The 16,700-nt window shown below is 35.8% G+C and overlaps 1 protein-coding gene and 1 long non-coding RNA gene across 2 annotated transcripts; one reads left to right on the plus strand and one right to left on the minus strand.

Annotated features, from left to right (window-relative positions):
* Positions 1–11,077: 11,077 nt before the first annotated feature.
* LOC129880668 (uncharacterized) lies at positions 11,078–13,468 on the plus strand. The gene is made up of 2 exons (XR_008765472.1): positions 11,078–11,236; positions 13,048–13,468. It is a non-coding gene; the product is annotated as an uncharacterized LOC129880668 (long non-coding RNA).
* On the minus strand, positions 11,534–14,985 carry LOC129880667 (uncharacterized). Its single transcript, XM_055954805.1, has 5 exons — positions 14,778–14,985; positions 14,568–14,638; positions 12,831–13,039; positions 12,059–12,185; positions 11,534–11,926 (listed from the first exon to the last, which is right to left on the minus strand). The coding sequence occupies exons 1-5, from the start codon at positions 14,914–14,916 to the stop codon at positions 11,786–11,788; spliced, it is 687 nt and encodes a 228-aa protein (XP_055810780.1). The 5' UTR covers positions 14,917–14,985; the 3' UTR covers positions 11,534–11,785.
* Between the last annotated feature and the right edge of the window lie 1,715 nt (positions 14,986–16,700).

A 16,700-nucleotide genomic window follows, 5' to 3' on the forward strand; every position in this document is an offset into this window, starting at 1 on the left:
AAGTGATGAGCAAATTGATTTCTGAGGAAAAAAGATTGAAGAATGGAGATGAAAAATCTCTAGAAAATTCAACTCTTGTTGTTAAAGGAAAATGGAAGCAAAATAAAAACTCTAAGAAGAAGGTCGCTTGTTGGGATTGTGGTCAACCAGGACATGTTAAGAGTGTTTAAATAATGGGGCTAGTTTGGCTGGAAGCTCCAAAGGAAATGCTGTCAATGTTGTTTCCGAGAGGGATAATATTCTTCTGTAAGAAAAATGAAAATCATCATGACATGAATGCTATCTTTAGAATTGTCATGGAAGAAGATGTTTAATTGGTAGCTAGTCCACAAGTTTGCACATGGGCATTGGTTGATAAGTGATGCAAGGTGTGTGGTGGAAAGGATGTCGATGGCTAATGAACTCTCAAGAAATCAACAAGAGGGTTGCACCATAAGTTTTTAGCAAGTTTTTCGACATGAGCCAAAATTGAAATTCTTGAAATTGAAAAGTGATTTCAAGTGAAAATTCTTGGATTGGTTTTTTCAATCTGAGTGGATGTACTCTTTATGGTGGGGGTATGATAATTCTTGAATTTAGAATTATGATTGTCAGTATCAGACAATGTGAAAGTTGCAGTTGCACATGATTGGCGAGTTTAAAGTTAGGTGAAAAATTAATTCTATTATGTGCAGCTGGACAACTATAAAGGACCAGCGGATTGCGTTTTCTTCTCTTCAAAAGGTGGAGATTTGTTGATGTTAGTTTTGAGAAAGAAGAAAATGCAAAAAGTCTTTGTCCACATCGAAGAAAAAGGAATGGTCAATTCCTTTTTCAGTTATAAAAGGAGCTTAGCTCCTTAGTTTATAACACCAAAAATTCAATTCCTTATATATTAGAGGAGAAGTTTAGAGATATTCTCTCAAAAATCTCTTTGGAAATAGTATTTTAGGAATTGAGGTGTGTGGAAAAAATATTGTGTATTATATGGCTGTAACAATTTTTCATATAATGAATATTTTTCTGAGAAGCCGTGGTTTTTCTTCAATTGGGGAGTTTTCCACGTTAAATCTTTGTGTTGTTATTCTCTTTAAATTTCTCTGTTATTTTTTGCTTGGATGCGATCCCAAAGGGGTGGGAAAACAGTCGGTGCCTTTTTTTTCCTAACAATATGCATCCTGCATGACATTCTATCTTCGTGCACTTCTAAAATTTACTCTCCGGTGGAGCGACCCCCGGCTCAAAATTCACTCCACATGTGCATTGAATTTTAATTTAGAAATTCCTACACTGCCATACATGACAGCCATGAAAGTAAAGTTGCTCAGTCTTTTCTGACCTACCACAGTGTGTAATTTGCTCATCCACAATTCAAAGGGGATTTTCATTTAACTTATTTAATGGGAGGAACTGAATTATGAATATTGTTAGCATCTATCTACCTGAAAAGTTGGGGCCATAACTCGAGACAAAATGACAGCTTCTCATGTTTACTGGTTGATGAATATAAAGTAGAAAAAAACAGAATATAACTAAATAACCACCCATTTAACATATTACTCAGCCAACCTCTTCTAAAAATTTGTTATTAGAATAAATTTATGATCAACTTCATAGTTAACTTTCACCATAAATTTTCTATTAATTGTTTTTTACTTCTCGCAGGAGACGATTTCAATGATCATGACTATTGCAACATAGGTTGTATTAAGGTGTGCTTTTATGTGTAGTGTTGATTATATACTATTCGCCTTGCTTGGCTTATTACTGGTACTTCATGATATGTGATGAATGTTTTGCTTTTTTGTAGTATTAACATACCTTTTAACATGACCACTTTTAGAATATTTGCAGTAGAAAATTTTGGTCCTTATCATTCATGTAGTGTCGCCTATTTCGAAATATATCACTCGGAATTTCCAGAGTTATAATAATGTAAATGATATATTGACTGGGTAAAATTTCATGATAAAATGGCAATGAATAATATGTGGTCTAAGTATGAACTTTTTACTCATTATGTCGAATGAAAATGGAGATGAAATCCTTCAGGAAGGATTATCTAGGTCTACAGGCAAGTTAATGATTGACACATTCTTTTTAGAAAACATCTTACCAACTGAAAAATCGAAAGTTATTCTTTAGAATGTCCTTTTAAAAGCATCATCTGGTACACTGATTTGGGTTTAAGGGAGGCAACTTCAAATCCTTTCAATTGGCTATAGTAGTTCTAGAAGAATTGAAGATAGTGCCTAAAGTAACCAAGAAACTGGACATTTCATCTTTATGCAAGAACACAAAGGCAAGTACATTTTGGATGAACTTATCAATATTGCCACGAAAATCAAGTATGTATATATCAATTTCAATTTGCTCCAACCTTTTTTGTCACGTTGGTTCTTATTTTTATCTCTTCGCAATTTTGAAGTGTGACTTACAATTCATATGGAGCCAAATCTTTTAGTTATGCCCGACTCAAATTGAGAAAGGCACAACTGCTTGACTATTATAGTTTAAGCCAAAAATGTATCCTCTATTTTGTAAGTACAGTCTTTATATTTTCTTTTTCTGATACTGAACTGTAACTGCTACGTTATAAAATTTTGATGTCAAAATAAATAAGAAATAGATCACAAAGGAACCTTTTAAAGCAAGATTTCTGTATTCTAAAGTTTTTCATCTTAACAAAGAGAACATTGGTTCTTCTGAGCATTAGCGATGGTTTAAGTGATACAGTAAAGATCATAATGATTCTTCTATGACAATTTGGTAGGAGTCGATACCAAAACGGGAAAAAAGTAATTTAATCCTCTGTCAGGAGTTGTGTTCAGATCATATAATTTCTTGCTAATCATGTACTATTTCACTCTTAAAAGTGTCACAAAACTTAATTACATGAACAATTTGTCAAATTATCTTTTCTAGAAAAAGAATATCTTATCATCTGTATTTGTACACTAAATGAAAACCTTCCTCACTATTTTATAGAACCATGGTTGCATTGTCAATATATAACAATATTTACAATTAACCTATGTGTCCAGTAGACCGACATTTTTTACTTCTCTTCTAAAAACTTATGTTTCACAGGCTACCACTTGTTGTATTAAGACTTGGTTGATGCAGTTCTTTCATAAACTATAGATAAAAATCTACTAGATGCTTTCTTGAATGATTTTCTAAACCTCACATCCCCTTCAAAATACTAAATGTATATACTTCCACAGATATTTTACTAAACCTTCCTTTGCCTCTTTTCAAAGAGTACACCATCTCTGGTCCATATAATCTTACAAGGCGACTGCAGAAAAATCTTTTGCTTATCCATGTTGGCAGGAGAAATCTTTTCATCTTTTCCTAATCGGTACTTCAGGTATTAAAATATTAGTGTCGATAGCTTAAAGTATCTTTAGATTTGATTTTTGCTTTGTGGGTAACTATTTTCCTCATGAGACATGAGGCAAATGTAGATTTGGAGGATAAAAGAAGAATGCAGGACGTTTGAACAAATTTTACATCAGTCAAAATTAGTCGAGCTGATAAGACAATGTGTGGATGTAAAATCACTTGGTGTCATTACACACTTGATATATTCAAGTCCTACTTTATAAATTGCAGATGCAAGGTGTGCTGAAATTTGTGAAGTTGGCTGCTCCAGATGGTTCTTTGGTTCCTTTTTTTTATACACTAATACGCTGGTTCGTATTAGACTAACTTTAAGATGATCTCTATGATTTTTTCTTTTGGGAGAAGAATTGAGTAGCTCTTTAGCTTTCAAATTTAACTTATACTTTGGATTGGAGAGGACATTCTTTGTCGTATATTGGTAAAGGTGATTCATGCTTACTTTATAGCTTAGTAGAATTTATTTCTTGCATTTTGATATTCTCCTCATGTTTTATCAAATTAAACGAAATAAACAAACAACCATGTCAGGCACAAGCCCGTGCCTTGCACGGGCACACCACATCTTGTAATTCTTGAAGAGGCACTTATTTATATGAAAAAAATGTTGATATTTGTCTACGAAAATGTTAAGTTTCATGTTTTTTTTTTCATACTTCTATATGTATGATTTGCTGCAAAAATATTGATATTTTTTTATATAAAAAATATTATTTATTTTTCTTTTCTGCCTCTAATGATTTGGGGTTTCATGAATAATGTTATGATATTTGTTATGATTGAATTTATATTATCATGCTCTAGGAAAACTGTAGAGATTAATAATATTTTAAATAGTTTTTGATGGTGTAATTAATCATTTCTTAGTATAAAAATTGAGGTGAATCTCTTTAACAATTTAGAACACATCTTCGAGAATTGCTTCTATTGGATTTAAAACTTTGTTTAGATTTTTGAAATACCTAATTTGAAAGCTAAACCATCTTTAGAAAACAAACAAATAAGTTTTACGAAAAAGGAAAGACAAAATTTGATTGATTATATGTTTAAAAAATAGCTACTTGCTTAAGACCTCATTTGTTTCTATTAGGATTAAGAAGTTTGAATATGAATGCACATATAAATGATTAAGATGTTTTTTGTACATCTAAACACTAAATGATGAAGATTGATTGTTTTTTTAACATTTGAATATGTTGGATCAAAAAATTATTAAGTATAAAAATATAAAAATGGCAACAACAATAATATACCCAATATAATCAAGTTAAATTTTAAATATTATAACATTAATATATTATAGAAAATATTAATATAACATAATAAGATTATTAAACTAATAAAATATGAAATATACCATAATATTTCATCCAATATATCAAATTAATCAAACATTTTTTAAATCCACAAATTTTAAGAATTATTGAGAATTTTAATTGGATATATAGATTGTACTTTTTATACAGCCACAAAATTAATCGATTTTTCCTCGAATAACAATTCACGCAAAGACAAAGATAGATAAATAGATAGATATTATCTTAAAATGAGACAAAAATATATTGCATAGCTTAGATAAAGATGCTTGTTATAAAATCCCACAATCTATTTGAATAATAATTAAAACGAAATCGATATGCCATATTTGATTCAACTTAGCAATTAATGCAAATGAGTTGCCGAAGAACACTGAATAGATTTCAGACTTGATTTAGATATTATAAGACCCAATAAATGATAAAATTTTAAGAAAAACTTAGCTCTATACTTTCTAGTGTTATTGCCAGTCAAATTACTATGCCTTTCGTATAAGTTGTTTCCTTACAATCTTATTGTTGTGGGACTCAGAGTTAAAGTTCAAACTATAATAATTGAACTTCATGACATATGCCTCAAGTTTGAATTATGGAGTTAGAATTTCAAGACACAAGCTTGAAGTATGCCTTGAAGTTTAGACTCCGAAGACACACGTGTGTGTTTCTTAAAGTTTGAATAGTTGATTCCATTTCATAGTTGTTGCGGGAGCTGGCAAAATGAGTTTGGTCCGTGAGGCCGATCCAATTCAATCTTTGAATTAAGTGGGATTGGGCTAAAAATTTTCAGTCCATTTAAATTTAGGAACGAGGCCTTTTAGGCCAGCCTCATTTGGCCCGCGAGTCTCAAAGGCCAGTCCGTGGGTCGTGAATTTTATATATATTTATTATATATATTTTAAGTAATGTTTTATTTTTTCAAATCTTTTGTAACTAGGAAATTGAAGTTATTATAACTATGAATCTTTGACCTCTTTTATTTTTGTGTTTATGCCTAATTTTTCTTTTCTCCTTTCTTGTCTAGTTTATGGAAAAAAAATGATCATGTAATGTATATTGTTTTGATAAATCCTTTAAATGTTGACTATTGTATCTTGCCTATTCTGTTGTTTTGTAAGTATTCCACTAAAGTGTGTGCAGCTCATGCACATGTGAATTTTTGAGGTATTAATGTTGTGTTCATCAATATTCGATAGTATTTCTAAGAGACCAATATTGTTCATCTTTTAATTAAAGGGCCAACCCATCCCAACCCGTAGCCTATTTAGGACTGAATTGAGCTACTATATTATTAGTTAAAAGGGTCAGCCCGTCCTAACCCATTTAACTCGCTAGCCCTTTAGGGTTGGGTTGGGCCAACCCATTTTGACAGCTCTAGTTGTTGCTTCTCTTGTGTGAATCCTTGCTAGAATAACTTCCATTGTATCGAGGCCACCAGTCCACTTTACCTATCACCTATCTTCTCAGGTTATCGCACGGAATAATATAGCTCAGTGTGATACTTAGCTACACCATGCAAGCCAAGACTAGATAGGCAAAGAACGAGAGGTGGAAGGGGTTTATCCGCAAGTAGAGTTGTCAATATGGGTCGACTCAGCCCATTCGGGCTAATCCATACAAATTTTGAAATTTTACTGGTCAGGTCGGGCTGACTCATTATTTTGGCGGGTCAAAAAACAGTTAACCCAATCCACAACTACGTGGGCTACCAGCCGCGCCAGATCAACTCTTTTTCTTTAAAGAATATATTTTTTTTATAATTTAAATTCTAATTTTAAAATGTTAACATAAATATTGACAAGACAATAATACATGATGTTTACTACTTGTAACCAAGTCTCAAATTCATGAATAAAATCATTGAGATACTTATTAAGTTTGACTTCAAAAAAAGATTTGGTTATATGATTTCAATCTGAAATTATTGTCATTTTATGTAAATATTTTGGATACAGTCGTATAAGAAAATATTTTTAGTATTTGAGTTATTCTTTTATTATGTTTTATTTGACCCACAGGCCAGCCCAATCCATATTACTCAAGCCCTACAAGCTAGTGGACTTATTTGGGCCGGGCTAAAAAACTCTATTCTTGAATGGACTCTAAATCTTGGTCCGGTCCTATCAAATCACGAGCTTGGCTAGATTGATCCAACAGACCTAGCCCTTAGTGACGACTCTATCCACAAGGCCTAAACTCTTCTTACACCACACTTATGTTGCTTGAGCAATTTCTGCCTCTCACAAGGCCTAAACTCCTGAAGCTCCAGTTTGTGTGCAGAAAATTTGTTAACGATTTGTGTACGTACACTTTATGAGCCTTGTTAGTAAAGTACAAGTAGAATAGTAGAGATTTCTTCAAAATAACAATTTATAACTTCACTTATTTTGTTTCTCTAGCTTTTCATATATTTTCCACTTTTATGCCTCACACGCCAAATATAATACTTTCTCCTTCTCCTCGATTTATGTGTTACAATTCAATTTTAAAAGCAGAGACGGTTACAGCATTGCTTGCTGTATTTATCTTTTCCGTTTAGTTCCTATCTATTGTTTAGCAAATTTATCTTTTACATATATATTGTTTCATTAGAGAAACATTTTGTAGGTATTTCTCTTTTCTCTTGTTCTCTTGTTTTCTTATCTTCTTTGCAGGGTTGCCTTATTGGTGCCTTGAAGGTTCGACGAAATTCCTTAATGAAATACTGCTTCATTAAATGCAATCAGTTTTGGGTGCTTGGCCCAAAAATTTGTTCAACCCTAGATTTGCTACCCGCTCAACTCAAAAGTCGTTGTGAACATCACCTTGAAAATCAGGTTCAGTTCAACTGGAGTTGGTACCTCCGGTTCCCATATCTTCCCCTATTTATTCCTTATTCATACAATTGTAGTTACATTTTGCTAACTTTAAACCTTCGAATAATTTATTAGTTCATACACGTTTTCGTGGCTTTGGATAGTGATGGTAGAATAGGGTCATGTTCTCACTTAGGGACGGAGACGGGGACGGGGACGAGGGTTAGGAGGGGTAAGTGGGTTAAAGGAGCATCTAGAATGATAATAGGCTCTTGGAACATTGGGACGTTGACGGGAAAATCCATAGAGCTAGTTAAGATCCTAAAGACGAGGAAGATTAATATAGCGTGTGTACAAGAGACCAAATGGGTAGGTTTTAAAGCTAAGGTGGTAGACGATATTAAGCTTTGGTTCTCTGGTAGATCGAAGAATAGGAATAGGGTAGGCATTTTAGTAGACAGTAACTTAAGGGATTAGGTGGTGGAGGTTAGGAGATTCAATGATAGGATGATGTCGATTAAGGTGGTCGTTGAAGGGACCACGTTGAACATTATTAGCGCTTAGGCGCCGCAAGCAGGCTTAAACAGGGAGGATAAGAGACGCTTTCGGGAGGATTTGGACGAGTTAGTGGGAGACATACCGTCTACTGAGAAGCTTTTCGTAGGAGGGAATTTCAATGGGCACATCGGATCTTATTTCGGGAGGGTATGATGATGTGCATGGAGGCTTCAGCTTCGGGGTCAGAAATGAAGGAGGAGTCTCACTGTTGGATTTTGCAAGAGCTTTTGGGTTGGTGATAGCCAATTCGAGTTTCCCAAAAAAGGAGGATCACTTGATAACCTTCCGGAGTGCGGTGGCTAAGACCCAGATAGACTTTTTACTCCTTAGGAAGGATGATAAAGGTATGTGCAAAGACTGTAAGGTCATTCCGATCGACAATCTTACGACCCGACATAAGCTCTTGATGATGGATTTAGGGATCAAGATGACGAGGAAGAAGAGGGTCGGGGATGACCGACCTAGGATCAGATAGGGGAGTTTGACCACGACTAGCGCCGTGGAGATGGGGGAAAAATTGAAGGATATGGGGGCCTAGGATAGTAGTGGGGATGCGAACACTATGTGGGATAGGACGGCTAGTTGTATTAGGGTTGTAGCAAGGGAAGTGTTGGGAGTCTCGACAAGTAGCCGTGGCCGGCACCGAGGGGACTGGTGGTGGAATGGATAAGTGCAAGGAAAGGTGGAAGCGAAGAAGATAGCGTATGCGAAGCTGATAGAAAGCAAGGATGAGGTGGAGAAGTGGACGAATAGAGAACTTTATAAGATAGTGAGGAAGGAGGCGAAGTCGGCGGTTTCGACGGCAAAAACGGCAGCTTTTGAATGCCTTTATGCTGAACTAGAAGAAAAAGGCGGGGATAGGAAATTGTTCAAGCTAGCCAGGATGCGGGAGCGAAGGGCACGCGATGTGGATCAAGTGAAGTGCATTAAGGACGAGCATGGAAAAGTATTGGTAGAAGAGACCCTCATTAAACAGAAATGGCAGTCGTACTTCCATAAACTCTTGAACGAAGAAGGAGACAGAGAGATTGTGTTGGGAGATTTGGAACATATAGGGAGGCTTCACGTTGGTGAGTGTTGCAGGAGTATTTCGGTCGAAGAGGTTAAGGGTGTTGTGCGTAGGATGCGCTGGGAAAGAGCGACCGGACCTGACGAGATCCCTAGTGAATTTTGGAAGAGCACGAGCCCGGTAGGTTTGGAGTGGCTGACTAGGTGATTTAATGTCATCTTTAGGACAACAACGATGCCCGAAGAATGGAGGTCGAGCGTACTAATCCCTCTATACAAAAACAAGGGGGATATCCAGAGTTGCAATAACTATAGGGGTATCAAGCTTCCAAGCCATACTATGAAAGTGTGGGAAAGAGTGGTGGAGATGAGGGTTAGGAGAGGCGTGTCTATTTCAGAGAACCAGTTCGGATTTATGCCGGGACGCTCAACTACTGAAGCTATCTATCTTATGAGGAGACTGGTGGTGCAGTATAGAGAGAGAAAGAGGGACTTGCATATGGTATTCATCGATCTAGAAAAGGCTTACGATAAAGTTCCACGAGAAATACTATGGAGATGTTTGGAGGCTAAAGGTGTACCGGTGGCGTACATTAGAGTGATCAAGGACATGTATGAGGGTGCCAAAACCAGGGTAAGGACAGTAGGAGGGGACTCAGAGCATTTCCCAGTTGTGATGGGGTTACATCAAGGATCAGCCCTTAGTCCATTTTTATTTGTCTTGGTGATGGATGGATTGACGCGACAAATTCAAGGTGAGGTGCCATGGTGTATGCTTTTTGCGGATGACATAATCCTGATCGATGAGACTCGTAGCAGAGTTAACGCTAAGGTGGAGGATTGGAGACACACCCTGGAGTCTAAAGGGTTTAAGCTGAGTAGGACCAAGACAGAGTAATTAGAGTGCAAGTTCAGTGAGACACCTCATGAGGTGGGCGCGGAAGTTATGCTTGGTGACCAGGCCATCTAAAAGAAAGGTAGTTTCAAGTACCTTGGGTCTATCATGCAAGGCAGCGGGGAGATTGACGACGATGTCACACATCGTATTGGGGCAGGGTGTATGAAATGGAGGCTCGCTTCCGGGGTGCTCTATGACAAGAAGGTTCCACCACAACTTAAGGGCAAGTTCTACAAAGTGGTTGTTAGACCGGCTATGTTATATGGGGCGGAGTATTGGCCAATTAAGGTCTCTCACGTTCAAAAGATGAAAGTAGCCGAGATGAGAATGTTGAGATGGATGTGTGGGCATACCAGGAGCGACAAGATTAGAAATGAGGCTATTCGGGACAAGGTAGGAGTGGCCTCAGTGGAAGACAAGATGTGGGAAATGCGACTTAGGTGGTTTGGGCATGTGAAGAGGAGAGACACAGATGCCCCAGTGAGGAGGTGTGAGAGGTTGGCCATGGATGATTTCAAAGAGGTAAGGGTAGGCCAAAGAAATATTGGGGAGAAGTGATTAGATAAGACATGGCGCAATTACAGCTTACCGAGGATATGACCTTAGATAGGAGTGTGTGAAGGACCCACATTAGGGGAGAAGGCTAGTACATAATCGCGTTATCCTACCCTATTAGTAGGCGCATTAGCGCACTATAATTTTCTTTGTGGAGGACTCAGATTAGGATAAAAGGCTAGGTGATTCATCCTTTGCACCATATTAGTTGTAGTTCTGCTCATTATTTATTGCCATTTGATTTCTGCATTGTATTGTTGTTTATAGTTGTGGCGCCGTTGTACTTTGATTGTCTTATCTATCTTATCTTATCTTATTTATTTATAGTAATTAATGCCTCTTTCTTTCCGTACCACTCTACCACGACTTTCTCTTTTTGCTATTCCTGTTTTCATCTTGTTTTCTATATGCTTGCCCCTATCTGACCTTTTGTCTTGTCCTCTCTTAAAGCCGAGGGTCTTTCGAAAACAGCCGCCCTACCTTTCAAGGTAGGGTTAGATCTGCGTACACTCTACCCTCCCCAGACCCCTCATTATGGGATTATACTGGGTTTGTTGTTGTTGTATGTTTCACAAGAAACTACTCAAAATTACAACACAATAAAAACCCGTCTTGTGAAACTACTATACTAAAAGAACAATGTAGAATAACTTTCAAAAGCAAGCCCAAACAGGACTGAATTCAGCATCCTCTTCAACATTAACCTACAACTACTGCAATTTTATGTGAGTTTTGATATAGTGTTTCATTTTAAATTTAAAATATTTCTATAGGGTCTTCTCCTGTTCCTACGATGACACGGGGTTAAAACCAAAAAAGATTTGTTTTCTCAATGTTTTCTGTTAGGTCCTCACTTCTCAGCATCAAATAAGACCTATAGCACATTCATTGCACGCAAACTTAACTCTGGCTGCTTCCATTTTCCAGTTCTTTTTTTCGCGTTTCATGATCTTACATCACCCAGCTCCGACAATTTCAGGGGAGAATACCATAGTTAACTCTGCTCTATGAGCCAAGACAGAAACCCAGAACACAAGTCACATTCAAATTAAAAAGGATTTCAATGTAGAATGACTTGTGTACACTAATAAACTACAAGAAAGACTCATACTGTATAATTCAATCGAGTCTCCACTTCCTTTTCCATTTTTTTTTTCTGTTAACTTTTTCCGTGACAAGTATTTCCTTACTTCTACTTTGGATATTATATAGTGCGCAGTGTAGATATTTTGCATGGCATCATGTACCCATCCAGCTAGTTGTCTCTGAGATAACTATACCAATGGAGTCTCTATGACTGGTGGAGAAATCTGAATCCCTAGTCTTGATGTCCATCCTTTCCGCTGCCTATAGGCCTCAACTGCTTGCAATCGAAGTCTTTCTTTTGAAGCATCATGTGCATTATTCTTGAATGCCTTCATAATGAGAACAGAAGTAGGTTTTACAATATGAATTGCAGTATATACAAGGTCAATGTCATAAGCATAGGCAAACTTCATATGTCAATGCGAGTGTATAGAATACAATATAAAAATATCCAGATGTACCTTTGGAACTATAAGTTTAGGTGGAGCTTCAACAACTTCACCAAATTTTATTTCTTCACGGCCAGGAAAATCCATGTGTTCATCAGCATTGGCCTTTCTGCGTTTCTTTTTCATTTCTGCCAAACGCCTGCATACATCCAAATAAAAACCATTAGGTAACAACCTGTAGACAATGAAATGATCAACTAATTGTTACGTCTTAAGGAGTAAAAGATTATCTGAAAAAACATATCTCAGCTACTTCTTAGTAATCATCAAACTAAGGGAGAAACACACAAATAATCAATTAAACTACAGAAAACAGGTAATGGTGCTCAAAGGTTAGTCACTAAATTAATACTGAATTTCGTTTGAGTCAAACTTGTAATAGTATAACACCCAGCCTCAGCAAATTAACCACCTAACTGCACAATGATCTTAGCCATTCTTTGATAGCACACACTATTAGTTAATGGCTTCTGGCCCAGGTGCACTCCTAAGAACTTAAAGCTCCATAACCATAAATTTTTACAGATTTGACTCCCCTGAATACCTGGGATTAAAATGGATATCCCTTTCCCCTCATCAAATAGAAATGGTTTAGTTGTTCTTCTAAACAAGATATGTTGCATATACATATTATATATTTAAGATGATATAGAACAATGGCTCTGTCTCTACTTCAGCTCCCACCTCCGATCTAATAGAAAAGTCAATTTTCAAGTGTGAATGTCACTATCTTTAAGACAGGAAAGTAAAGGAGGGATTTTTTTACAGAGGCATCAGTTCTTACTGTTTCTTGTGCTCCTTTCTCTTTGAACTAGTAATGCCCAGTTCAGCTGTATCAAACCGAAGGTCCTTCACTTCCTTTCTTTTTCTCTTTTTTTTTCTCTTCTGATGTGAATTACCTTCTTCTGCTCCAACACTGCACAAACTGATTTTGTCATCTTTCCTTTTGTTACCCACATTTTTAGCTTGAACTTGATCTTCTGAATTTATTCTCTGTTCAGGGACACATATAAGTCCAAAGTTTGAGCACCTAATATAATACACAGAATGCATTCACATAGAAGGGAGAAAACACACACACAAAAAAAAAAACGTTGGAGGCCTTAGAAGAAGAACAAACAGAAGGAAAGGAGAGAGAACTCAAGAGTTTCTTTGGCTAATATTTCACAACAACATGAAAGTCACCCGAGACGAGAAAGAGAGGAAGAATACGAATCTATAATGACTGAGTCAACAACCATAATTGGAACAAGAGATAGTGAAAAGATCACTGGCATTGAAAATGTGCAACAAACTTACCATACAGAAGAGCATAGGCTTTTATTTTGGTCAAAATGGAGACTTAACAGAAAATTCTTGAGACACTTCAAGTATACTTTTATTTATTTATTGACAAGTTGAAATTGAATTTATTTTGATTAACTTAATTATTCCATTCATGTAACAGGGACCCCCCCACCCCCCAAACAAGACATATAGAAAAGTAGAAAGCTTACATAAATATGATTCTCGAGAGAGAGCATCCAATTAATTATTCCAGAGATATATAAAGATTGTATTTTGTTCAGAAAAAAAACTTAAGCAAATAAGATTATGCTCTTCTGGCCCAAGTAATAGCTACACAGAACCCTTTTTTTTTCCTGCAGAAGGGGGGGCTGCGGAATCTGTCTAACTTCCTTTAGCTTATAGAAGATGACAAGTGTTGAAGACGGAAAAACCAGCCTAGGACTTAACTGGGCTTGATTGAACTTGGAATTTTCAAGCTTGACTGCTTACTTGAGCTGATCATGGATCTAATAGCTATCACACAACACTTCTGAGCTTTCGAAGAGTGTTAATGACAATAAGCTACACTTGCCAGATTTTTTGAGTCTACCTTTTTTTCCTGAAGTAATCTATAACTTTACAACATAGAGCGGTTGTGAGTACATCATATATTCATCTGATATGACACATTTTTTCCTGGTATGTGTTAGTATGCATATCCGAAAGCTATGACATGAGCACTAATATCACCACCACCATCCCTACCCTTACTACAGGACACTTACCTAGCCAATGCTTAGATCCAGTTATACTCAAACTTTTGTGGTTCACCCCAACATTCCCCACTTGTCTGATTGTTGCTGAGCAAGAGCACTCGATTACACACTCTTTCAAACTATGAGAGCAAACCTCCTAGCTGTCTCTGCACCCTTACCTCCTTTATCACGGGCGGTCATTGATACGGATCCTCATAAACATATTACTAACACTGGACTATTACTTTCTCTAAAAAAGAAAAACTCATAATCATAAATTAGACTATTACTACTAGTATTAATATTGTTATAGCTTGTCTTAGTAAGAGAGTGAAATTTATCCTTTATTAACTAGAGATTCCCAAAATCATGTTATTCCTGCACTGCCTATAACTAGTAGAATAATTAACACCAAACTGTACAAACAAACTACAAAAATTATCTCTACAAAGACACGGACAAGTGCCATGAGGACCCAAGTTTCAATATTCACACTTTACCTGCCCATTAGCATTGCCACCACCATTTCCTTTCTTCCTGTCTGCATTATCCGATGAAGCTTTCCCATCCCCTAAAATAAGAAAATACGAAAACCCCACTTCGTAAGAAACATTGAAAACTAAGAAAAACTATTACTTTCCACCAAATTACATGTACTAAATCAATTCACAAGCAAGCACATACAAGACAGTGTATTTATATGTATGTACCTGAAAGGGCCATAATTTGACGAAGCTTAGAAGGAATGGCATCAATAGAGGAGGTGGTGGGTGGGGGAGGAAGTCTAGTAGTGCCTCCATGAGCTGCTCTGTAATTTTTCTCTCTCCTCTTCTTCCCTTTTCCTCCCATTTTTGCTGCTTCTTCTCTGTGTCGACCCTGGAATACGTTAAACCCTAGCACTCTCTTTTACAGCTTTGAAGCAGGCAGTATTAAATGCAAACAGGTCCTCTTATTTTTTAAAATGGTTAAATGGGAGGCATACAAGTTCTTATAATTACAATTAAACCCCTAGAAAGTATAGAAGGAGAGTTTTTCTCATAGTTACTAATTTAAACGGTTTAATTAAAACCACATAATTTATCATCAGTTTAAGCGTCGTTTAAGAAAAATCAACTAGTTACAATTGATTCAAATTAAGGGGGCGATGTTTGATTCTTCGGTTTGATTTCATCAAATTTTGATTTGATTTTTCGATTTTTGATATTGGAAAAATTTGCGTTGAATAAATTTTCATTTTGTTTTTGTTTTTTTAACTTTAATTTAGTTTAGTTCACTATTTCTAAAACGGATTTTTCATAAAAATAAAAAATAATTAAAAAAAGAACAAATTATCAAAATATAAGACATTAAAAAAAACTTAAACATTTAAAAAATGAATGTGCAACCCAAAATATAAGCAATATATCGAAATTCCATTGTTCATTTTGATTAGGAAAAGTGGCCTTTTTTGGCTTTGGATTCCAATTTATCGCTTGAAATTCTCTATTTCATAACAATTATATCTCGTGTCATTCATATATACATATACTGTCGTAGGAGAAACAAATAGGAAAGCAGTGAAGCCAACAATAGACGAACTCAAAGTAATAAGTTTCATGATAGAAATTTTAGATTACAGTGGCTAAAAGTGGTTGGGCCGAAAATTTTAAGGTCAACGTTAAATGTAATTTCAATTTAAATATATTTTTTAAAATATTATTAATAAAAGTTCGATTTTTGATAAAAGTGGTTGGGCCGAAAATTTTAAGGTCAACATTAAATGTAATTTCAATTTAAAAATATTTTTCAAAATATTATTAATAAAAGTTCAATTTTGATGCACCAAAAAACTACAACCCTTAAATCAAGCATCAAATCGAAGAATCAAATTTTCAAAAAAAATATTCAAAATCGAATTAAAAAGTTGAATTAGTTTGATCCACTTCAATATTTCAGTGTTTCGATATTTATGTCCACTCGTAAATCAAACTAATTTGGTGCACTGGCGTATTCTTGAATTTGATAGGATTTGACGTTAAAATTATAAAAATAAAGAAAATTTAGATTTGGTGATGTTGAACAAAAAAAAAAGAAGTAAAATCAAAGATATTCCTATTAAAGTATAAGGAGAAATTTCATAAATATTAGTGCATAAAGCTTTTGAGACTCCATATTGACAGAGTCCGGACTTAAAGGGCAACTTTTTTTTAAATCAAAAATTCCCGAATGGGCAAAAAAATGAAAAAAGAGACCCAAAGAGTAAGGGTGTGAGGGGCAATACAACTTACAATAAAAAATTAACGGGGATATTAATTGTTTATTGTAAGCGTGCAGGTGGCCATGCCTTGTAACGCGGGCTGACACCCTGTAACAATATATTTTCGTCGTTATGGATAAGTCAATGGGGAAGGAATTGGGCTAGAAAACTTCTGAGTAGTAACTTGAAATATTTGAGCCTAGGCCAGATTTGAATGAAATCTGAGTCAGGTGAGGTCCGGAGTAATCCGGTAATAGATGGGTGATGAAATTTCAAGTTTGACAGCTTGTGTTATAGCCAAGACATTAAGGAGCTTTTACGACTTTATGAAATTGAATTCGGACGAGTAGAACTCCCATAATGGATCTTGGCATTAAGAGTTGATTTTAGAACGTCA

Source organism: Solanum dulcamara, chromosome 2 (genome assembly GCF_947179165.1).
Source record: "Solanum dulcamara chromosome 2, daSolDulc1.2, whole genome shotgun sequence".
Taxonomy (NCBI): domain Eukaryota; kingdom Viridiplantae; phylum Streptophyta; class Magnoliopsida; order Solanales; family Solanaceae; genus Solanum; species Solanum dulcamara.

Bases quoted from the DNA above. Each gene is read 5' to 3' on its own strand.
- LOC129880667 (XM_055954805.1), bottom strand. From the start codon at position 14,916: ATGGGAGGAAAAGGGAAGAAGAGGAGAGAGAAAAATTACAGAGCAGCT. The intron at 14,639-14,777 runs GTACATACATAT...TTCTTATTTTAG, and splicing joins TCAAATTATGGCCCTTTCAG to GGGATGGGAAAGCTTCATCG. The intron at 11,927-12,058 runs GTACATCTGGAT...CTCATTATGAAG, and splicing joins CTAAACTTATAGTTCCAAAG to GCATTCAAGAATAATGCACA.